This window comes from Pungitius pungitius, chromosome 4 (assembly GCF_949316345.1).
Source record: "Pungitius pungitius chromosome 4, fPunPun2.1, whole genome shotgun sequence".
Lineage (NCBI taxonomy): Eukaryota > Metazoa > Chordata > Actinopteri > Perciformes > Gasterosteidae > Pungitius > Pungitius pungitius.
Window position 1 is genome coordinate 18875527 of NC_084903.1, and position 25824 is coordinate 18901350.

The 25824-nt window shown below is 42.6% G+C and overlaps 1 protein-coding gene across 1 annotated transcript in view; it reads left to right on the forward strand.

The window, feature by feature from the left end:
* The window catches only part of hcn4 (hyperpolarization activated cyclic nucleotide-gated potassium channel 4), a 45268-nt gene that overhangs the window by 14436 nt on the left and 5008 nt on the right, over positions 1-25824 (forward strand). The window contains exons 2-6 of the mRNA XM_037453604.2: positions 647-1070; positions 10160-10321; positions 12482-12700; positions 21249-21395; positions 21492-21732. Of these exons, the coding sequence (XP_037309501.2) occupies positions 647-1070; positions 10160-10321; positions 12482-12700; positions 21249-21395; positions 21492-21732 (1193 nt within the window). The remainder of the gene's footprint in view (positions 1-646; positions 1071-10159; positions 10322-12481; positions 12701-21248; positions 21396-21491; positions 21733-25824) is intronic.

A 25824-nucleotide genomic window follows, 5' to 3' on the forward strand; every position in this document is an offset into this window, starting at 1 on the left:
GAATAACAAAACTCTGGCTGCAGGGAGCTGCCTGTGCAAGCGACAGACACCAAGAACCAACAAGAGCAAAGGGGACACACATGGTTTAAATGCACTGGGAAGGTGAAGGCGATTGGACGCAGGAGGAAACAATCGGGGACACGGCAGATAATCACTGACAGGAGAAAACACGCCAGGGCAGGAAGTGACCCAGGAACATGAGAGGCAGGCAACTACAAAATAAAACAGGAACCCACAGCGTGACACCCGGAGCTGTAAATGGAAGCGACATAGGAGTGACCTCTCTTAACAATTAAACAATTTTCTGAAACCATGATAAATCATACCAAGAACATAAAACCTAAATAAATGTCAATTCTTTCTTGGAATGTGTTTTGTGCGGCCAAATGTTCAAGATCCGCTGTTATAGTGATGTTTTTCTTCCTTCCTTCAAAAATGACTATTTCAACAGAATACAATTTTATTTTTACATTTGAAATCATTTTGACCACAAATAAGTGTTACAACAATACAGTTTCTGAACCTGTTGCCTTCAAATACATTTTAAATGAAAAGAAACCTACTTGGAAAGGAGCTTGTTTCTATTTATGCACTGACTCCCTTTTACAATCCTTTATCTTTTTTTTTTCTCTATTTCTACAACAAGGTTTTACTGGGACTTGACCATGCTGCTGCTGATGGTAGGCAACCTCATCATCATCCCCGTGGGCATCACGTTCTTCAAGGATGAGCACACGCCCCCCTGGATCGTGTTCAACGTGGTCTCCGATACCTTCTTCCTCATGGATCTGGTCCTCAATTTCAGGACTGGTATCGTCAAGGAGGACAACACGGAGATCACCCTGGATCCACAGCAGATCAAGATAAAGTACTTGCGGAGTTGGTTTGTGGTGGATTTCATCTCCTCCATCCCCGTGGACTACATCTTCCTCATCGTGGAGACGCGCATCGATTCGGATTTCTACAAGACGGCGCGTGCCTTGCGGATCGTCCGCTTCACAAAGATTCTCAGCTTGCTGCGACTCCTGCGCCTCTCCAGACTCATCCGCTACATCCACCAGTGGGAAGAGGTAGGAAAGTGCTTCTGGGAAAATACCTGGGAAATGTCAATGTTTGAAATTCATACAATCACGCTGTTTTGATGAAAGGCAAACATGTGAGGCTTCCCTTCTTAAATCTGATTAATATCCAAATGGTTTTCCCGTGCTGAGGAGTTAGTTGGGAGGTATTTATACCTTTCCGCTGAGACGCAAATATGGAAAGATGCTGCTTCTGATTGCACCCTCCCTTGAAAAGAGTGAAGAGGCTCGTTTGCCGTGCCCCATTAACCGACAGGTTACTGGGCCCAGTTGATGAGCGCTTTGCCCGCGTGTGCGCATCCCGCCAGCAACGGGCCCACGGAGCCCAGGAAGGCATTGCTGCGACACGAGCGTGATTACGATTGTGGCGATAATTAGAAAAGTTCCCATTGCTCTCCCTGGGTGGATCTTGTTGTTCAGTCTCAGAGGTAACATGTGCAAAGTGAAGTCGACGAGAGGACACGTGATATGAGGCGAGTGTGGGTTGCTCGGTTTGGTCGGTCGCAATGTGAAAGCACAGGATAATTTAATTCATTTTGTACCCTGCTACAATTCATCTGATTACTGAATTAGCTTTTCATTTTGCATCAAAGAAATAAATAGATGCTAGAGTTGTCGCATCATTTTTGCTAATGAATTATGTGTAGCAAACATCGGTACAAATCTAGTGTGAATACTACAGTGTAAAAGGAAAATGTTTTGAAAAGGCAATGATAGAAGCAATGACCCAAAGCCAATAAGAATGCCACACACGGACAAGACAATATTAGCGGGAGGGGTGGTAGGGATTTATTTATCTCTTTGCAGAAAAGACAATCTTACTACCTGTCTGTTTGATCCTCCGTATTCATTTTTCTTTCTTGATTTATTCTTCTTTTTTTTTTTTACACTGAAAGTCAGCACAGGATCGCTAGCTCCATTTTTGGAATGAAACGGCACGTTATATGGGATTGAACTCCTGCCTTGCACCTGTTCGCCATATCACTCCTCACTTGTGTCTTAAAGCTGTTTGCTTTCCAAAAAGACTCATGTCTCTTTTTGTGCCGTCTCTGATTGGAGCTCTTGGATTCTACAAATGAAAGGCGCGCGCACACACGTTGATGCTGGCGCGCGTGGACCAATGCCAGCCGACTCTAAAACAATCAAGTGCGAACTGCGAATTAAATGTTGTGCACACTTCAGTCAAAAAGCAGTGCCACGCAGTTAGATTGGCGGGTGCGTTCGTCTAAATGCCTGAAATTACAAGGACAATTGGAAAGGTTGAATAGCTAGCTGATTGCCAATACAATCACAATATTTCCGGACCTGCCTTCGGGGGCATTCTTAAAAGCTCCTGGATTTCAAATAATTCATCCGGCTCTGCGTGTAGAACAGTGTCTGTAAGTGTGGCCGACATTAATCATGCAGGGCCTCTGTGATGCCATTTCAAAGAGAGGAAAAGTTCAAATTAATCACTGGGGGGGGGGGGAGACATCCCTTTTGCCACTTTGTTCTTAGCAAAATAAAAGGCAGAGATGTGCGTGGTCGAGGCCAGCCCTCATTTGCATAGGGCGAACACACTGACCGTGAGCCGTCATGTTCAATGAGGCAACAAAAGGGAAGGAGAAAAAAAAAGGGGGATTCGCGGTCAGGATACCCCATTGAACCAGCGCACGGACCCCGCTGTTTGGTCGTAATCCACCGGCCACCCCAGAATATTCCTTGGGAGGAAATGAGGTCCGTAAGATGAATGGAAAAACAAAGCAACACATCAGATTTGTGTAATTAATGTAGTGGCGAGGAGTCGCGGTGACCGCGGCGCCCACCGACCACGGAGACAATGCGACGACACAGACAGGGGACATTACACGCACAGAGCCAGCTGCCATTTACATTTTGTGTGTGCGGTTTGCTTGATGCTATTCAGGCCGACAGAGTGAAAGGCCAACTTTGCCTCAGCGCCAGAGTAGTCCAGATGCAACCTCACAGAAATGTCATCTGTCGGCGCAGAATAACTTGTCGCCAAGATCTCACAACCTGACTGACTTTTGGCTTTTTTCGCATTGACAGCTGCACTTCAGACAGGGTGCATGTATCTCATTTTCATTTGAATGTTTCACTTAAAACCGGCCCGACGTCACTTCGCTCCACGAGTATCTACGAGCTGTAAATAGTCCATCACGCATTCTTTTGGAGTGTTATTGTTTGAGCTTTATTTCCTCAAGAAGTCACACAGAGGACGCTTCTTCCGGGAGATGTTCAATGCGGCTCAATGAATTCTACTGCGATGGTTTAATGCCTCGTAAAGCGATGCTGTGGGACATTTTAAAATAAGAATGAGAAAAGTCTTATGTATCCACTACGGTGATGAAATATTTTCAGAATTTCCAACAAGACACATGAATAAAACAATGGCAAATGTGCTGAAGTAATTTATACCAAAAAGCAGAGCTCAAAAGCATTAAGAGTGAGCTGCCTCATTTAAAAAGTCAAAAGATTTCAAGGATTTTTCACACAAATGTCTCTTTTGAAGTTGTCAAAATACAAAAGTGTACTCACCATAGAGCTCAAATAGGAGCACTTGTCAAAATTGTGAATAAGCTAGCCATTAATTTCAAATCCTAAATTAAAGAAAAAAAACAAGCTCAGTCAAATGTATTGTAAATCTCTTTCATGATCAAATGGGGCCATACTCATACATAACTCTGACTCGAAGTACGGCCCTTGTTGACAAAGTATCTACTTTAAAATTGAAATAACAACATGTCAAATTTACATATGCCTCCCTAGTCCAAAAAAAAGAACATATCCTTAGAGTTGCCTTTTTAAATGAATCTGCTTGAAATGTCAGGGGAGTAAATTAGGATCTACACACATACACACGTACGACATGCACACAGGTAAATACATATTTGTTATGGCAATCGATTTGTATGACCATCCATTGTGATACGCCGTATGTGCGTCAAGCGCTTTTTTTCTCGCGTCCAAGTATGTGCACGGGTTAGTCGGCTTTGTTGACATGGACTATAAGCGCATGTCCTTAAGAGAGCTCACTGTGCTGGTTGCCTTAATCTCAGACATGTTGACACACAACTGCTAATTGTTCTGTCCTTGAGCGTGACGCTTCAGCCACAAACGGCTCCTGTGGGACTTCCCACAAGACAACTGAGCGGATTTTGGATCAAAGCAGGGCTACATTTTTGCAAAAACTTGTACGTTCAATTTAGATCTTTTAAACTAGCTGTCACAATACATTTATTCGTGCGTTGCATCATCGTACGTACGTTACTGCAATAATAAAGTTAGTCTCAAATGAGACTGAATGAGTAGAAAAAACTTTTCTTGTAAAATGTAAAAGTAAAATGTTACATCCTACCCTGATGGATTCAAGTTTATTCATAATTTATTGAATAAATATGACATCTCAAGCATTATATTGTATCGCTTGTTAATTTTTTAGAAGACTTTTTAAATGATTTACCCCTATTCTATTTTTGTATTGTAATATGTCGAGAGACGTATTATCTCTTTTTATTCTCTTTCAGTAAAAAGCTTGTTCATGAATTCATTTAAATGCTATCGTACCAGTATTTATTCACAATATGTTATTGTTTTAATTCATTTAGAAAACACAAAATTCGTACGTAAATTGACTCAAGCTCTCCCCCCCGACTCGTGAATCTTAATCAGATGCCCTTCTTTTTTTAATTAGCTGTTATCAATTAACCTTATTGCCTCATTAACTTAAAATAGTATACACTTTTTTTTAATGTTTATTGTTTGGTAAAGTCTGCACGCAGGTGACGACACCGTCGTCCATAATGGCGTTCCACGCGCTGTGCAGATATCTATCACACTGACTGCCGTAATGGCGTCTCCCCTGTCTCCCTCCTGTCAGCTTCCTCTTGTCACTGGGATAAAAATAAGACTGTGACCGGATATTCTCCTCATCGGAGTTGTCTCCTGTTGACGAACCACTGATTTGGATGAGATTAGTCATCCTGTTAAAACAGATCCAAGGCAGTGCACTAATGACTAAGCTCTGAGGGCTTCCTCCCATCGGGCCTGACGCCTACGACATAACATTCTGACTGGCCGACCCAGTAAACATTATTTTTTTTTTAGCGAGAACGGAAATAAAAAGTCAAAGGAGAGGATGATTTATAGTTAGTTATTAAGAAAATGACTTGAGAGGTTTGGAGCATTGCTGCGCCACATGTTTTTATTTACTGCCAGGTGGCAGAAATCGTCCATCTCTATTAATACTGGCAACTCGGATGGTTAGGATCTGTGACTCTACCTGCCCAGGTGGCTTTGTGCTGCGGTTTGAGAGAAACAAAGGCATACGTCAGTAAAACGCTCGGGTGCTTTGATAGAAGTCTGCCATGTGACCGCCCCGGGGGGGGGGGGGGGGGTCCGCAGGATTCCGATTCCTTTCATCTCCAGCCAGTAAATCTATACACAAATATTTAAATGAGGTAAATCAACTAATCAGCCACCCATGCATTGACCCATTACCTTGGCAAAGGACTGTTATTTCAGTGATAAGAGAAAAAGGAAGAATATATTTGATGGGCTATTATTGAGTGCACAATGATAGTGACAGGTCCTCAATGTTCTGAATGAGCCTTGTGTGATATCCATACCCTCGGTGGGTTTGCTTAAACTATTACACTGAATATGTGTAATCTCCCGGAAACCCAATGGCGCATCTTGGTAGGGAGCAGAGTTGGAGTGTTTTTTTGTGATCCCAACCCTGCAGGCCTGTTTAGACAGATGATGGAAAGGTGTTCCCAGTGGTACACTCCCGGGCCTACTTCTCATTCTCCACATGTGCTTCATCCACCGTGACAGCATGCATGAGCATGACATTTTGGTCAAAGCATTTATAGGGAGAATTCTAAACCCTGCCCACCGCCGGCCCCCGCAATTTGCCATCATGCAAGATGATTGAAAATAATACCGAGACATGATGGATGGATTGAGCTCATGAACTTAGTGACTCATCATCAGAAAAATCATTCTCGCCCCCAAAAAAACAGGAAGCTACTGCTTGTAGCTATTCATATTCCACGCTGAGTATAATGTATGATGTCATACATACGGGGCCGTGAATAAATTCAATTTGCGCTCCTTCTACGGAAAAGTTAGATGGCATCAGAATGACCGGCAGATCCATCAAATGGAGTATTAAACTAAAACAGTTCTTAAAATAATGTATGGATATATATATATATATATATATATATATATATATATATATATATATATATATATATATTGTAATGTGTGTCATTACAAATGAATTCTTTATTATAAGAAAAAGCTATTTAAAAAGAGAACTGTTCTGTGAGACTGCCCTACAGCGGCAGATTCACCTTCTCTCACCTGGATGGCACTCTTCTTACTCCATCTGTTTGAGACGATTCCTCAGCTGCCTCCAGCCGCTCTGTGCCTGTGGGCCCTGCTCACCGGCCCACAAGGACACCGATTCATTTAGGACTTTGGCACGTAACCCTGTGGTTGACTAATTTCCCTTTTTTTAGTCATTATTCACTGTTTTGTTTTGTCTGTGAATATTTTTAATTTGTCTATTGGTAGTTTTTTTAAAGTCAATTTATAGCAATATATTTAAATTTATTGTATTTTTGTGGGTTAGGGTTAGGAATAATTACTGTTCACGCCCTCAATATGAAAGTGCTCACAACCTATTTCCTTGGTCACATTTATCTAATTACAACATCAGCATTGACTTACTATAGGTTATGCGATTTGACCCATGTTTTTGATGAAAAAAGGTCAAGTATCAGCATGGCCTCTCATATGGAGGGGGACAAAATTCTTTTGTGTTGTGTCTCCGTGCCCTTATCAATCAAAGCACTCTTGTTTATGCTGATGCTAATACTGCCAGGGTCACTAAATATGTCCCTATCAATTAAAAGAAAGTGGTCAGCCATCCATCATCCTGCATGTAACGCGACATGTTGGGAAGGTCTCAGAAATAAAACGAAATACATAAATCTAATTTTCTGCCTCAGAATAATCATCCTTTAACAACCTTCTAACAGGACGAATCTTTTTTATAAATGGAAAGTCTTTTCCTGCCTGGCATGGGTGTATTTGAATTGATTACAGCTGTGGCGAGAGATAGGGGAATCGCCTTCCCCCCAGTGACAGAACAGTTTGGGTTACATACTGGAGATTTGCATGGTATTACTCATGACAGTTTGCATAGGTTTCATCCTCATCTCGGTGGTTAAGTGCCAGAGGTCCTGTCAGTGCACAGCTACAGTAGGAATATACCAGAAGTTATGTTTGAAAAGTAATGGGTCATTCAGGATGCACCACTGCTTCAGAAACATACTGTGGATAAACCGTATTATTCAGTATATTGACAGTTTCAAGGAAAACGCTACACAATTGGAGAGGACAGCGCTCAACACACAAACGACAGAAAGAGTAATCCCTCCTAATGAGCAAGTGCTCTGCATAATTTTGGTTGGTATTTGGGGAAGATTTGGCCCATATCCCATCCAATAACATGGAAGGGGTAAGCTTTATGGGCCGCACTGCAGCCAGCCACCAGGGGGCAATCAAGATTTTTTGCCTTTACTTTTGGGATCTGTATTGTCCTCCATCTTCTTTATAAAAAAGTTTATGTTGAGTATACACGGCAATCAAATTAAATGCTAATTTCTTATTCTGTAACTTTCTAACTATGATTTGTAGTAGTTTGTGTCCATGCTATTTTATTTGGACGTAAAGACACCAAAGTGTCTTACTGGAGTTGGTCCCAAATAAAAACAATATACTGCAAAAAATATTACACATTCGTGGATTGTGTTTTAGATTTTTGACTAACATTTCTTTGTGTTGAAAAGTATTAATAGCTTTGTATCAACATTTTAGACCTAACGCCCAAACAACTGCCTTATGCAGAACATAAAAAAAATATTTCTTGTAATCTTTAAAGCTGTAACTGCGAATATATTTACCATGTGTACATTAACGTCAACCTCGGGTGTCTTTTATTGTGAAGGGGCGAAAACGGAGGAGTAAAGTGGAGGAGCTGTTGTTGTCAGTCTAGGGGCACTAATCTTGTTATCTTCATTGACCAAATACAAAGTACTTTGTGGCCGTTTGTGTTGTGATATTTTTGTGCCACTAACTGTGGATTTGACTCAGTGGTGCTGCTTTTTCTCCTTTCGTCTGTCAGTTATTTTTCCTTCCGCCCGATGCTTAATGGTATGCCATTAGATTAGTGACAGTCACTTGCAATGCACTTTTTGCAATGAGTTGTGGGATGTTTTGAATCCACAATAGAGGTTAATAATTTTCACCATAGCACTACCAAATATAGCACCACAAAATGATAAACTCACCATGGGGTCCACTAGTGGGTATAGAGAGGGTATCGGACACAACCTCAGGTACAGAGCCACGTGGATGAGGGATGTGAAACTGTTTTATTTCTCCAGCTTATGTAGAATTAGGTATACAAAGACAAATTATCCAGCTTACTTTTACCCATAACCTGAAGTGTAAATGTCATTTTGTGTTGGTCATTATGCCCAAAACCAAAATGATGAATTTTAATCAGATCGAAGAGCCCTCTGTTTCATATTCCTTTTCCTGTCTGAAAATACAATTTCATCAATAAAAATGTGGCAAAAGATACCTTTTGATTTATTAATTCCCCTAAATTTAACATTTTAAGCGAATGAATTGCCATCACGCCAGCGAATTCGACGTCACACAATATTGCTTAATAGATAACAAACCATACCTATGACTGGTTGAAGCCTCCAAAACTATAGCTCACATTTGTTGTACAGCTGGTGCAGCTGTAAACAGAATTGTAGAAAAATGATTGGATTTGGTGTGTCGAGCAAGAACAGATGCAGCCGAGGGAATGATTCAGCTTAGACGACGTTAAACTACTTCAGGCTAAACATTTTTGAACAAGAGCCCAAAGAAAGAAAGGGAAAGGGACAGAGTGTAGCGAGATGTTGAGTCTCATTGTTTGTGTTTGCGCGGACGCACACACACACACACACACACACACACACACACACACACACACACACAGAGAGTGCGTGCGTGAGTGGGGATGTCTACATCCACTCTGAGAGAGAGAGAGAGAGAGAGAGAGAGAGAGAGCCTGGCTCCCCTCCTAGGCCGAGCACATTTTTCCCGGGCATACCTCTGGCTCCACGCTGGCCCGTTGACGGAGCTAAATTGATTTGACTGGATGGTGCAGCAGCACCCACACTGATCCCTGCCAGCCTTCTCCTTTCGCACGCACACAGAAAAAGTACCACGGCACGGGCTCTCGCACATTTGAGTGCGCTCTGAAAAGATACGCGAGCAGCACGCCGCGTTAGGAGCAAGGACCTTCATCTTCCTCTACATTGTCACCTGCCGTGGAACAACAAAGCGCACATGCTATACTACCCCCCCCCCCTCCCCGCCTCCCCTCCGTCACACGCTCTTAAAAGACTCTGAGTGGATTTTAATAAGGAGTCGAGCGGTTAACAGTGCACACCGTGGTCTTCAATGGGATTAAGAGGCTTTCAATGGTTTGAGGCCATTAAAAGGTCTTCACCGGCCCAGATTCCTAGAGCGCCTTCTGGGTATATTTATCATTAGGATTAACAAACGTGGCATTATTGTTGTGTCTGGTTGAGTGGCTGGTGATAGGAGTGCTTTGGCACCGGGGGGGGGATAAAGCTCAGTTCCCCAGTTGGCTGGCCGTCCCCAGTGGACTGCTCTCAGGACGGCGACATCTGCATCTCACCATCTCATCTGGGTGCAACGTAAAAAAAAAAAAAGCCACCTGTTATACAAACTGCTACATTATTCTCTTGATTTTTCAACCGCAAACCTTGTGCATGATGTGATCAAAGAAGTCACTGAACTGACTGCGCAGTAAGGAAATCTCTGTAGAGGGTTTGTGTGTGTTTGTGTGTGTGTGTGTGTGTGTGTGTGTGTTTGTGTGTGTGTGTGGTCTACAGAGACATGAGGGATTTCACCGTCAGCGCGTTCAATCGTTCCACTCTAACGTGTCTCCCCGGGTTCCTTCCTCTCCCGCCCCTCAGATCTTCCACATGACCTATGACCTCGCCAGCGCCATGGTGAGGATAGTCAACCTGATCGGCATGATGCTGCTGCTGTGCCACTGGGACGGCTGCCTGCAGTTCCTGGTGCCCATGCTGCAAGACTTCCCCGCCGACTGTTGGGTGTCCAAAAATAAGATGGTGGTGAGTGCTTCTCCTGCATCGAGGCGCCCGTGCCTGCTGGAATGGGATTATGTCCTGGTTTAGCTCATCTGTCAGCTTTAGTCATTATTGTACTAAAACCCTTTAGCATTTTGCAAAAGATTGCCTCTCATATGTCGAATTTTAAGCTGTAAATCTAATATACAGTAATTATTTGCTGATTACTTTAAATGTATTTTGAGGTCCCAACATCTGTCCGTATAGTGAAAGGAGAGAGACTACACATGGGTCATTGATTTTTCTGAGGAGGACATATATCGGACAATGCTACTTGGGTATTGACCGTTTTAGTGAGCCTTAATCGTACAGCACTGTTAAAAACACGCTGCTGGAGTGGAGTCTCTGTTAAAGCCGACTCGTGATAGAGTTATCTTTCATTTGAGCATGGAAGCGTACTGTGTCACACCTGATGTGAATGGCTCTCGTGCTAAATCAGCGCAATCTATTGTCAGTTGTTGTGTTGAGGCCCTCGATAGGGATTTATACGACATCAGTTAGTGCTTCTCTTTTCAGAATAACCTACCAATAAATCATCATATGTTCAAGCCTTAATAAATGCAGCTGATAAGAGTGGTCTCTAACTGATTGCTTATTAATATACACTTCTGTGCCAATGGGGAAATATTTCGGTTTTCGTGCATTTTAGAGAAAAATGTAAAGATTGTCACATAATGGAATAAATTAAGTGTTTTCAACAAATAGTTTTGCCTCAGTCAGAGTAGTGAGTTTATGTGTGTAGTATCCACCCAATGATCACATCTAATCTCTATCAAAGAAAACACAAATTGTTATTTTTATTATTATTATTAGAAACGGATATGTATCATTTAGGTTAAAATGACCTATTTAGGTCATTTAGAAATCCAATTCAACGATAAAACACTTTATTTAATACACCAAAGGTTTGAGATAAAACTGTGGCAACATTGAGTTACACACATACCAGCAGTAGTCAGCTGTGTGTTCAGCTCTCCGTGCCAGAACAGATGTCACATGAGTAGTTACATCGCTCAAGGTATGATGCATTTGGTTCATCGTGCCTCACTGCCTCCCTGACATGCTCACTTGTTATATTTAATCATAAGAAACGACAGATGTTGCAAACCTCTGTCCCTTGAGACGCTACACGCAGTAGCTAATTTTATCCTGTTTTCCATACCTGTCGGATACACGGGTCAGTCAGGTGAGGTCCTGCTCAGGGGTCAGTGCCGGCTCTGGGGTTCTGAATAAATTACATTCAGGCCTTTTCTAATTATCAATGTTGACATAGAGAAATGCTTTTTAAAAGCAAAGAGGTTGCACTGGCTGCTCCCTCGGACCCCGAGACGCGACCAGGAAGTCTCACATCCCTCGCGAGGCGTGTAGCCTCCCATCAACATCAAAAAAGGAGATTGTTTTGTTTCCCACAGTAAACACTGTCTAATTAATTGCATTACGTTAGGAAGAATGGCTCTCGATGTGGTAGAATAACAAATACATCTTTCTGATTTAATTTAGGCCTTGAGGGAAGGCAACTCTCCGACGGAAAGCACTACATATTTTGTACACATTACCTGACAGAGAGTTTGAATTGACCCAGTCAAGGTGGGGTCGTCTCCCATTGGAATCACTAGGAGACATTTTTCTTTTACAGTAGCTGTGCCATTATCTTGCCGGGTCATCGATCCTTACCTATAAGGAGGGCAGTAATAAAATTGCTGTTGCTGGAAATGAGTTTGAAAGCAATTTGGACATGTCACCCCCAGGAGAGAGTTGATATTGATTCGCCATAAACTACTACCGGGATCTAAAAGGAAAGGGGGCAATTTATCCACAATTTACCCCCCCACACACCCTATTCTCGAAGCTCTGTTCTATTTTCTTTCCCAAATGTCTGCCGCTCGCTCCAAATGTTTTCCGATTTAAGTATGTTTTACCCTACCAGCTGCTCCGTATCGGTCCAAGGAAGTCCGTAGTGGATGTCTGCAATTAGTCCCGTCTGAAGTGATTTAATGTGTGTAAGCTGTCAGGATGCTCATTGACCTTTTAATGTGCCATCAACACCATTTGGAGAAAAAGAGAGAGAGAGAGAGAGAGAGCGCTGCATAGATAAAGATAAAGTGTTCTCACCCTAAGTCACCTCATCTCCTCTCCTTCATCCAGAACGACACATGGGGACAGCAGTACTCCTACGCACTTTTCAAAGCTATGAGCCACATGCTGTGTATTGGGTACGGCATGTACCCCCCAGTGGGCATGACAGACGTGTGGCTGACCATCCTCAGCATGATCGTGGGCGCTACCTGCTACGCCATGTTTGTGGGCCACGCCACGGCGCTGATCCAATCCCTCGACTCATCTCGACGGCAGTACCAGGAGAAGGTGAGTCAGGGCGACGTGTCGTTTGCGGTTGTGTTGCCTCGATTTATTTGCAGGAGTGCGCCACGGTGGCAAATCAGGATGTTGAATTGTATTTGTCTTCGAAGCTTCGTTTGGTTTCGTTTTTTAAATTCTGTATTTCCCCCTATAGCCACCGACCCCTCTAACAATGTCCTTGGTGTTTGTGCAGCCACATTTTCCGAAATAACTTTTAAGAAGAGAAGACGTTGGGCGGATGAAAAAGGAAATGGAAATGTTCTAAATTAAGAGTTTGTTCTTCCTTCATAGATTTACAGCTGTCAGGTGAAAGAAAGACACTGTATTGCGTGAGGTGAAAAGTAATAAATGTAAAACCCTTTCCCCCCGTATCGCTTTAATTTGCTTCTGATCAAATTATCTTCCTCACAGTCAAAAGTCATTGAAATCTGAACGTGCAGACATGATACAGATATTTTTAGATTAACTGGGACTTGCACTTCCCCAGAATATGCCTGGAAATCATCACTTTTAAAGTGAGTTAAATTCTATTCAGTAGATTCAAAGCAATCTTGTGAAAATACATATATATATACTTTTTACAGCTGATTCGGTATACTTTCAATATTGCCAAATTGAAACAATTAAAACGATTAAACGGTATACCTCATCGGCTAGCAACCAGCACAACAAGCACTCATGCTTTGCAGTGGTTCATAGTGACCAGAAGGCCAGCCTCTCTTGTTCAGGGGAAAAAGAAAATACCCAGACAGTTGTTCTGTGAAGGCCAACCATAGAGTGCCTCGCCCTCCGTTTGCGTAGCGTGGGCGATACTGAGCCGAGACGGGAGGGAACGACCTCCAGAGACTAGATGCATTGGCTCCAGAGACCTCACCCAAATGAAAGAGGGGAAGAAAAATATCCAGGCAGAGAAGCAGAGCAACATATATACGCCTACGTAATGTGTGAGTGTTGCTACATCTTCAAGAGGAGACAAGCGGGCAAAGGATAAATTAATTAAAACGGGACAAAGAGAAACATTTTCCATCAGACTCTAAAAATCTCGTACGGTAACCACGTGAGAGGGGACCTGACTAATCTCAGTAACAGTTAAATGGAAAGACATGTAAATTCTCTGCGCGTCTGCTGCTCTGCTTTAGCGATGCCTTGCTGCCAAGTAGACTGAACAGCTGGCCTGTCTCAGCACCAGTCAGCATGTGGCACCAAAGCCATTTGCAGCCGTTTCCCGGGATCACCCCCTTAAGGCGCCTTAAGAATCTCCCAGTGAGCTGAAAAGGGCTTCGCTGTGCTTGCACATCTTCCCACGGTGCCTGTCTGCAGAAAAGGTTATTACTGCAGACTGCAATTCATTTTTAAGACTGCAAATTCTCCCATTTATCCGTTTTGCACGTGCCTCAGTGATAAGGCGAGTCGCCGCTACGAGCGCGTCGGGCTGTAGGAGTTGGACAGTGGTCGTTCGTGCTAGACTGTAGCACAGCCCCTCCTCCTCCCCCCGCTTATCAGCGTTAGCTCCTTCAAAGACACAAATCTTTTTTTGCCATTGGCCCCCGCGTCGGTTGTGTGACAACGGGATCTGCTTTTCCAGAAATGTTCTCTTTGCTTTTCCGTGTCGGACTAATGACATAATCCATGCACTCAAGAAGTGGAGAATCCGTTGGTCAATCCCTGGGGTTTTGAGAAGGCAGGTGGCGGTTTTCATTGGCGGCCATGAAAAGGGACGGCTATTCTTCTCTGCTTGGACTCGGCCCGGCAAGGAATCTGTCAGACAAACACAACACACCTGCTCGCCTGTGAATTTACACCCGTGTCTCATCAGTTACTCAGTAAGATGCAGTGGTTCCGTGTAGCATGTGAGATCGCCTCCCAGTTATCTATTAATGCAAGTGAAGATGTGATCTTACTGTTAATAGAACATTCATACTGTTTTACACAAAGTCACAAAGCAGCATATACTAGGTATACAACTTTATTTTTAAATGGCACATATGGGTGGGTGTAGATATTGATGTATCAAGGCACTCACATTAATTATTTAAAAAGTAAGTAAACCTTTAAATGACATAGTGTACAGTGAATACAGTGAATTAAAATAATAGTATATGTGTTTATATAAAGCATTGCTCTTGTTATATCCCTATGGTTGAAAGTCGCTTTGGATAAAAGCGACATGTAATGTAATCACGTTTGGGGGTGCTACTGAACTCCTAAACGCAGTCACAGAGTGAGTACTGGCAGGACAAGGTAACACATTATACAGGATTTATTTGCGATAGTTTGTCATGAAAATGAAGAGAAGAAAAAAATAACTCAAGAGTGTGTAAAGCCTAAACTCTGCCATGAAATAGATTTTCCATTTTGGTCCTTGTCTTTTTCTGAGGAACATCGCAACGTTCGAAACCATTGTCAGTGCTTTATTTTGACTCAACACATTCAAAGTTGATGTGGCAGATTGTCACAAATGAGGAATTGGACACTTTGACTCATCAATTAATGCTGATCTCTTTTTCATTGGCAAGCTGAGATGGATCTCAGTAGTTTGCATTTCACAGCTTTTGGGTTGGCAAGCAAAATATGCCAATGTTGATATTCCAAAGACGCTTTCTGCAACATTAGAAACCTGCATCATTTGCATAAACCCCCACTCTGCGTCGTAGCAGGAATTGTGACTCATCTGCAATGAAGAGGCTACGCGGCCCCAAGTCACCGGGCAAGTGTTTTGAAAGTTGAGCTTATTACACGGTCATTTTCCAAAAGTTCAAGAGTGGCTCGCACTATTTGCAAACATGAACATGCGTAACATTCACACCGCCTACTTTCCCCAGGGGTACGGAGGATGGATACTAACTTCTGTGTGGTGGGTTAAAAATCTCGAGGAGCAGATCAACGTCGAGCCAAGCTGCACCACCCATTGCCTCGTTTAAATGAAACGTGTTGGTTTATGGTTTTTAATCCCGGCCTCTGCTTTTATCCGCTGTAAATGAGCTGTCAAAGGTAGAGCATGGGGCTGTCACTCACAGGAGGCGTAAAGTTGGCATGCAGAGGTGATGTCCAGGTATTTTTTACATTTAGAGGTAACTTTGATGAAGAAAATTAGTCTATAATGGAATCTTAGATCTGTAATCTTCGACTACAGATGGGAAATAGGAAGAAAAAAAAAAGAAGCTCTGCCCTCAAATATGCAGGAAATTATCACCAGAAAGCCTGGCTATAATCTTTTTTGAATAGAATTCTATTACAATATGGCACCATGTGATTAATGCCCTGGCTGTCATAAGCTAGCAAGGAGACTTAAATGAGCTGTTGAATAGGAATCAGGGTTCCTGATAACCATTACACACAGTGGAGATTCCAACAATCAAACTAAATAGTAGGGTTGATTTGTGGCTCACACTGAGATGAGAAATTGCTTCATCAGATTCATCTTCTCGATGCCAGACGTTGGCCCGTCGGTACAGAAAATGCTAAAGTGGGAGCATTTTCCACCTTTTTATCAACTGAACGTGTTGCAGATGTATGTTGACTGCGTGGTTCTGGTTGCATCCTTTTCCGATGCGGATGGAATAGAAACAGTTTGAATGTGGACATGGTGTTTGATGATTCCAAGCGCTCCCTTTTCATCTCAGTGACTCCCATGTGCTCGAAGTGCAGAGTCCTTTAGGATTCAAAGTGATATTTTTAGATCTGCGCTATGGGATGGTTATTTGGAATGTATACTCTTTGCTTTACCTGAAATTAATATTCATGATTAGTTATTATCTCAAATATCAAAACAAACATGAAGCAATAAAGCTATTCAAATAGCAATGAAATTGTCCGGTAAAAAGGTCTTTAACATTGAATGTTGTGTACAAAAAAACACATTTTAATATAGAATTAATTAAAGGGTCATTTTTCAAAATGTCTCAGCATGTAATATATTTTTTTTTAAATCTGAGCTGCTGTGCGGGTGTGTAATTTTCTGCACATTAATTTGATATGCAACTGTCACCACAGGAATATACTGTTACGCTGGTATAATTACACTGTACACCATGGTCATATTCTGTAGTTTGCAGAATGTTGCAGTTGTTTAGACTCAGATAACAAACAGTAACACTGCTATCAAACAATCTATCGGAGTCTCTCATCCCAACAAACAAACTCCTGTATTAACCAGCGTGCACAAAGCATTGCGAGCTGGAATGGGTTAAGCATCTACCAAATTCCCCCCCCCCAAGGATTCCTCCCTGTTGTCTCAGGCATGTTGAGAGCTATTACGACACAAAGAGAATTACCTCTTTCCAGATTGGGGGCACAAGATGGCTGCACATGTGACTGTGCATACAGGATGTGCTTCGCCACTCCAGCTCTCTGTAAGCCGCTGCTTATCTCTACAGCCCTCGATACAGTGCAAATGCATAGAGAGTCGGGTGTAGGGACACCAAACAAAGGAGATAATCTCAATCATTTGTAGGTGTCTTGTTGTCTTACTTTCTTTAGAGAAGCCCTCTGATCCTTTTTGAGCATTTCTCCTCTTGAGTTTTTTAGAAGTATATTAATTAAATGGTATTCAGCGTGGGATAGCAGAGTTTATCGGTTTTTGGCAGTTCCAATTGAAATCAGGGATGCCCAGGAGGGACGATGAACAGCGTGTTGTGGCATGCCGTTCTCAAGTGGCTTAAGAGGGAAATGTCAATGGGGTTGGGCAGTCCCTTCCCTGTAAGTCTCTAATTAACACATGGCAATTAAACACAGCACTTTGGGGAATAGTTAATAAGAGGCCCAAAGCTGATTATTAATGGGTGAAGAGGCTTTAGAGATCTTTTGTTCCCCCCCGTCCATTGCCCAATGAAGACCTTTGGAAATATAATAAATAGCCATCAGAGGAGGACCTTTGCACATAAAGATTTTTTCCATTTCTTTTAAAAGTGGGAGAATAATATCCGTGCTTGTGAGGAACTATATTATCATTTCCTCATTCAAGCTAAATATTTACTCAGTCATGTCCTGGTTGAATGATTTTGATGGTTTCCATAACCCCTAGTTGCAGAGAAGATGTATTTTATCCAACAATAGCCGTAATTGTTTTACCTACAACCATCAGCCATCAAGGACACAGCTGTCAACATTTTGAGGAGCTTAAATCTGATTCTGCCTTACAGTGAGAGACGGTCTCATTAGCCTTGACCTGACTGATGACATTCATCTAAACCCTGTTACATTTCCTTTTGTGACACGCCCCAGAGGTAATGTGATAGTACAACCAAAGCCAAATCAAAAGTGCAGTATACATATATGGTATAATTGATGTTCATTTCTGTTTTTTTGCCAGATGTTCAATATTCATGTGTAGGTTTTCATTTGAACAGACGGATGGTATTTTATCAGATATAGAGTAGCAACATGGTGTATTCTATTGAAGAGATGAACATATGCTCTAAGGCCCGTAGAAAAGCGTAGAGTGCATTGATGCCCGAACGGAATGAGCTCTTGTTGCAGACCACGCGATGGAACAGAGTCAACGGCCATGTTAGCGCCTCTGAGCCTCGGCACGGAGCCAGCCCCACGACATCGCTAACACATTATTAAGTATTTACACGCTAACATTTGCTCATTAGCCCTGGACACAGTAAGTAGTGGAGTCCGCTCTTCTTTTTCCGTCTGCTAGCAGTTCATCTGCAATCAATGGCTAGTGACAAGATTTATGTACAGGGGGTGGCTATTATTATACAAGACCACGTGTCTTTCATTAGCGTGATAGGAAATGAATGGCTCCTCATGCGACTTCCCACGGGCAAGGGCACGCTGTCCTCCTACACACACCAAGTAGTCGGAGCATGTAAAGTGTTTGTTATTTTCTGCCTTTCCCTTTTTTCATGCACGCACTTGTGGGTTCAAATATCTTCAGGCTTCAGTTAGGCTCGTTGTACGACCTACACCTTTTGACCATGCAACGCAAGGTTATAGAGGAGGAGACGGAGCAGTGGAGAAAAATAAATGTTTAAGAAGTATTATTAAGTGGCTGACATCTCTGTTGGGAAACAAATTATTCATTTTATTTGGAACAACAAAATTTGCATTTTGTTTGCAGATCTGTGTGAGAGAGATGGCATTTGGGGAAAAGAATTGCGTGTAAAAGAGAAGAGAGACAGAAAAATAAATAAATAAATAAAAATCCAAAGAATTTCAAAACTAGGGAAGGGAAAGAAGGAATGTGTGAATGAAGATGGAGGTGTGATTCTGTATAGCTTAGTGCCAGACTAGCTTTTTCCCCTCGTGGTAAAGACTTGCTTGTGGATACTATACAGATCCGACCATTAAGCGCTTCATTACCAATGTCTATCTGGAGGAAGACAGAAAGGAAGAGAGGATTAGTCCTGTGGATCTCATCAGCTCCTCCTACATTCTGATCAGCAGCCCTGCAGCATCAACTCTTTCAAAGTGCAGCAACAGTGGCTAATAGATGAAATGGTTTCTTCTATAATGCGGTGTGGGGGGGCTTCTTGATGACAGCGTGATGGCGACTGTGCAGAAATAAGATAATTTCCCATTGGGGGGGGGGGTTGTTATCAGGAAATAACCACCCCCCGTGCAGTCGTCCCTTTCAGCTTCTCTTCTCAGGCTCAGCGGTGATAAGTAAATATGAAATGCCTTTGACTGAGCCACAGTGTGTAGTGTAGTTCAACTCATCACAATGTAAAAGAAATAAGACATTAAGACATTATCTTGCATTTGTTCACCTGACTAATGCCCTTTTTTCACGCTGCGAGAGTGCAATTGTAAAATGCTGCAACGCTGAAGATAAACGTTTCCGAAGGAGATGATAATCCACGCCGTTGAAACAGAGCGACGTGCTGTGGCAGATCAAAATGTAGCAGACATTAAGACATTAGGCAAGATGCTGAATGTGGGTTACACCTGTCATCTTCACCCTGGCGTCACACACAGACAAGACATCTCCGCCGCACTACTCCGCAGCCGAAGAAGGAGCCTGTGATTGTTTTCAAGAGCTGTCTGCCTCCTGGAGGAGGGCGAGGGAGACTTCTTCTCTGTGCGAGGGTTGTATTTCATCATCAGATCAGTAAATGCTCAATTTTATGCTGAAGGGATTGTGTGGAAAAGACTCAATCCTTCTCTCCTCATACGCACATGGCACTGTGTACGTAAAAGCTCCTTCCCACATCTTATTTTTGCCTCCACAAGTGTTTGACTTTGACATGGCCATGTATATATTTTCAAATCTTTCACTTGACGCTTACCGTATGAGGTAAAATGTATATTTTTTTAATACCAGATGAGCCATTTCTTTATGTTAAACATCCAATAATACAGTTCAACTTGTCGGCCATCTGCAGCGTTTCTGTGTGTCCATGTTCTTTTAGATACTAATACGATTCCCTTGTACTTGCAGGTGTATGCACAGGGCATTAAAAGATGATACATTAAACCTCTATAGAAACGGCAACTAATCAGACCCATGTGTTGTATTCTAACTCTCATACATTTGTCTCTCCAACTCCAATCAAATCTCTTGATTTTCAGGAACCCTGACAGCTTTTTTGCTTCCATCAAAAAACAATCCGACTTGCATGAGGCATCTGCCCTAATTTACTGTGCTATATTTCTAAAAGCATGGCCTTTTGATGATCTCCTACAAGAAAAGTGGTGACTAGGGTAGTAGAGCAGAATAACAAATAGGGAGACATCTGAGGTCAGCCATGTCGTGAATGGTAAGGCTGTTGGCGCCGTAGCAATGGTGATCAAAGAGCATCTCCAGCACTGCCCCATGAATGGTTCATTTCTTTTTTCTTCTTTTTTTTCTGTCACTGGGGGGTCAAGGACTCTGCCTCGCATTATTCCCAATGTGCTCTCAGAATTCTTTGATCTGAATCCGTGTTTCTGTACTATCAATGAAAGGCCACCAAACGTGTTTTAAATATGGTAGTTATTTTTAACAAGAAACATAAGACTGGAGGATGGAAACATAGTGTTCACCCAACATCTATAATGTAACATCTATAGAACCTACTGCTACTTTCTGCATTTGCATGACTTAGAACAAACATTGACACACATCTATTTCTATTTGTCTTTTTATTATCTAGTTGCAATGTAAGATGTTTAAACCCATGCATCACATGCATATACACAAACAGAGATATCTAATCACACACATACATCAGTAAGTGCCTGGATTCACACAGAGACATTACCATCAATGTCTGGTGCTTTCTCTTAATGAAACTTTCATCTAGAGTGCTTTGTATTCCCTCCTGCTAGTCTCTTCTTTCACTAGTTTGAATACATTACATATGGATATATAATCACTACGTAACTTCTTCTCCCACTTTCTACTTTGTACCCAAACTTTCCAATTCTCCTCAAATTCAAGAAACTATGAAATTCAACGATGGCCTCTATGTGTCCGTCTCCGTCTCCTTGTGTGTGTGTGTGTGTGTGTGTGTGTGTGTGTGTGTGACTTCGGGTCCAGCTGTTTCCCCGTGGCTGTATATCCGTGCTACAGCAGCATGGCCTTTGAGTAACCTGATTGTCGTGTGTCTCGGTGTCCCTGCAGTACAAACAGGTGGAGCAGTACATGTCCTTCCACAAGCTGCCGGCGGATATGAGGCAGAGAATCCACGACTACTACGAGCACCGCTACCAGGGCAAGATGTTCGACGAGGACAGCATCCTGGGAGAGCTGAACGAGCCGCTGCGAGAGGTGGGATGAGAGCTCCTGCCTGGCGAGCTTCCACACATGTGATGCAGCTCTTTGCCGCTTTGCCGCTTATCTCGCCGACTGCTTTCTCTCACGCAGGAAATCGTCAACTTCAACTGTCGGAAGCTGGTGGCGTCCATGCCTCTGTTTGCCAACGCGGACCCCAACTTTGTCACTTCGATGCTCACCAAGCTGAGGTTTGAGGTGTTCCAGCCCGGCGATTACATCATCAGGGAAGGCACCATCGGCAAAAAAATGTACTTCATACAGCACGGGGTCGTCAGCGTGCTAACCAAAGGCACTAAAGAGACCAAGCTGTCAGATGGCTGCTACTTTGGAGGTAAGCCGCTGCACCAAAATCCCAAACTTAAAGGTCACACACACATCTTTCTCTGTTTTGATATTATTAATGCTCCAGTGCCTTGTTAGGTTGGCTAGGGTTTGTGTTTGTATTTGTCTGGGGGCATTTGTAAAAATCTGTTCTGGCTCTGTCATTAGCTCGTTGTGGGGGACGGACATGTTTGTTTGTTTGTTACCTGACTTGAAATTCCACTACATGCTTTATGCAGGGATTATTTCCCTTAATTTACATCACACACTGTCTCTTGAATGTAGGTCAAACCCAAATTGAGAAAACTGCTTTCTGAATTACAAAATAAGAAATATGCATTCAGCCATCAAAGGGGAGATAAATCTGTGAAATGACCCACCGTTTGCATGCTTAAGACTCACAAAAACCCGGAGCTGTGATGTACTTAACTCGTGTTGTGCTCTTAACCAGGGTCAGATAATGCGTCACCTTCTCACGGCCCCACAGAGCTTATGACACATGTAGGAGACAATGCGGCCATACTGCCCTCACCAAATACCAATTAATTTGCCCAGTGACAGCGTATCATTTAGTCTACACAGTTAAATGAGAAATGGTGGCAAAGCGTTTAACAGCACATGACCTGCCTGTGGAAGTTTAATTACGCCTCGCCTGCCCAAGTCCATCTCCATGCCTTCTCTCCAAGGGGGGGGTTCCAGAGAAATAATGAGAAGATGGCAGGCAATCTATCTTTTCACATGCCAAAGCGAATCAACACTTCCGACAACATGGACCCCGAGCGAGATGTTGTCTAAAATACTGTCCAAAATGTACCATCCATCGACCCTCCTCGGCAAGGCTGGAAAAGAGTTTCAAAGAATTCAATTCAAAGAGGTCAATTGTATAGTACAAGCTTTGTCCTTACGGTTTGTATGGCGAGTTGGACCTCCTCCCCTTCTTTTCCCCTTGAGTACACATTAGTAGAATAACGAAAGGCTGTATATAGGAAGTAGCCGTAGTCATCTTGACGTCACCAATTGGTTTGTGCACTGCTATTTTGAAGCCTTTTTTGAAGAGAGAATGGGATCTTTAGTCAGGTTAGTGAGGTAACCCTGGACCCACTGATTGAACAGTTTATTTCATTTTAACAGGACAGCGTGCACAACCCTGGGGCCCGTTCCACCTGGATGGATAGGCGTTGACTCACCTTCCTGCATTTGAATGTAGAGCAAAAAAATACATCCCTTCATTGATGAGCTTTTCTTTTTTTCTTAAAACCCTCGCAAAAAAAAAAAGCTCCAGTTTAGAGGACGACAAACGCCATGCGTATGTGCTCATTAACATCTCGTCAAACTCATGTACCGAACCTCTTTCATTCCGATGACCTGAATTATTCACACAATTATATACTCAGCAGTCTGCCCCAGTGTGTTAGCTGCTGGATTTGCTTGAGCCCAAAGTCTAGAGTCGACGCGACAGGAACTGGATGGGAGCGTCGGATGGGCACACAGCAATCCAATGAGGAGGGGGAAATGTAATGTGACTGCAGCACTAACGCCGAGGGACACGTCCGTCGCTGCCAAGCCTGCTCCCTGGACGCCGCTCTGGGCTCAGGGAGAAAACGCACGCACCCTCCACCCTCCACCCTCCACCCTCGGCTAAGGAGGGAAGCACTTAGATTCCCGTTTCACCCTCCTTGAATTTACCAGATTCTTTCTGTGAATGGTGTTCACAGGTAGCTTGGGTCCAGAGAACGAACGCTCCTATCTCTGTCGCTTTTTTTTGCCTCTCGGAGCTTAGACATGGCCGTGCTATAGAGGAGCCAAATGGCCCCTCTGACTGAGTGAGTCATTGAGAGGGTCTGGCAGCAGCAAAGGCCAGGTAATCCTCCCGATCCTTAACCCAGTTAACACTCCTACGCCTCTTATTCTGGATCATTGAGACTCTGCTGCAGTTGAGTGAGTGACAGTAACGGGGTGCACAATGACGTATGGAGCAGTCTTTTTTAATATAATAGGTTGGAAAGGGTAAGAGGATACAATGCGTTGTCACGTGACACGACTCAATAAGTTTGGCCATCATCCAAACACTAAGGGCATAATGTAAGATAAGTAACATGATCAATAAAACAATACTATACAATAATAATAAGATTTATTTTATTGACTGTTTTTTGCTCAGTTGTCTATTCCTAGTGGAGTTGTGGCAAGCAGGAAAGCCGATAAAAACTCAGAGAGCATGTTAGTTGGCCCTCTATTTATCTACCCCCCCCCCCCCCCCCCCTCACCTCCTGTCTGATCTTCCCAGGAAGAGTCTAAGACACATGGGCTGCAAAATCACAAAAAAGACGAGTCAAACGTGTTCTCACCAAGGCCACAGCACATGACGTCAATGTCCTCCTTTCCCTGTGCAGCATCCAATTTGAACTGGTGCCATTCAATTTTGATGAATGCATTGTCGGTAAAGTGTGAAAATGAAATGCATCTTGGCTTTGCCAAAGTTACAGCTTCTAGTGCATAAATATGATGTGATGTAACAAAGCCCACAGTTTTGGGCTGAAAACGGATAATATGATTGTTGTTAGGGACAAAACAGAAATGGATAATTGTAGAGGAGGCAGTCAGACCGAGGAGAAAACATACGCCCATTGCAGAACACAGGCAGATCTACAATACATCAACTAAGCCTGTTCTATGATTACATGCAGGATTTGGGGATCATTGTAATGAGTCATAAGATATGTCAGTAAGCAGTGGGAGTAGAGCATTCATAAATAAATTGAATGTAACTCACAAACCATCAGCAAAAGCGGTTTAAGAACTGGCTGAATTGAGAGCTGGTGATAAACCTCTGTCTGAAAAATGATATAAAATGTCCTGGGGATTTCTCCATCAAATTAAATAAAAAAATCTAATTACATGCTCAATCAAATCTCTTACAATTACCAACAATATCATATTGAAATATATTTTATTTCGACCTGACATTTTTCTTGGCTTCTAAATTATACACGTATTGAGCTGAAAAATATCAGATATTTACTTATTGTCCAGCTTGGGTTGCACCAGACGCGACTATTTATTTGTGCCAGCACTTGTAGTTCAGATGGCAATGCTAAGTGTCTGGGCTTCACTTTCTTTCCACAGAGATAGTTAAGGGCCCACTGCAGCTCAGCACCTCATCTTTTCCTGTGCGGGCTTCATCCAGAAGACCACGGGACAAGAGGATTTAGTACAGAGCTGTGAACCCCAGCACAGCCACAGCTGTCCTGCTATCACACAGTGCACACACACACACACACACATGCGTGTGAACACGGTGTATGCAAACACCCGCAGAGAGGGGAGCGTGTTTTTTTTTACCCTCTGACATTCAACCAGCTCCTTTTCTGACTTTTGACCATTGTTCGTTGACTCATGCTGTCTCTCAATCACACACACAGTGAATTAACTTCTTAGAGCTATTATTTACAGAAAGTTTTCCACCTGCAGTTCTTAATATGAGTGGCGTGCATTGTCAAATTGCAATTGGCTACTCAAACAACAAACACTTGTGGACAACAAAGTGTGTACATGTTTGAAAAACATATGTGTACATACGTGAAATTTTGGTCTTGAACATTGAAAAATACAACAATGTCTTCAAAATCAAAATAAGTGGACAAAAAATATTTTTGGGTTGAATTTAGTTCATTCTTAAGTTATATATGTATATATATATATATATTTTACATTTGCTGATTCATATATTCAAATCTTCTATTTTCAAGTTTAAGATATTTTTTTCAGGGGGCATGGCATCAACTGAGAGGGGAGACCGGAAATACAATACCCACAAACATCATCATTCTATTGATATGCAATACCCAAATAAGAGAAAGGAACACTTGAGAGAAACACAACAATTTCTGGAAAGAGTCAAACGATTCCTGCAATTTCAGGGGCATAACTTGCACAACAATTTGTTTAAAAAAATGGATTTTATGTATGCTATTGGGGGGGGGGGGGGTGTATTCTGTCAGAGAATTGAAATATTTTGAGTGAAGATGTGCTGGAAAGGGATTTCAGTTCCTGTGTGATGGCAAACACAGGAAGGCAGGGCAGCAGATGAGATGAAAGCTAA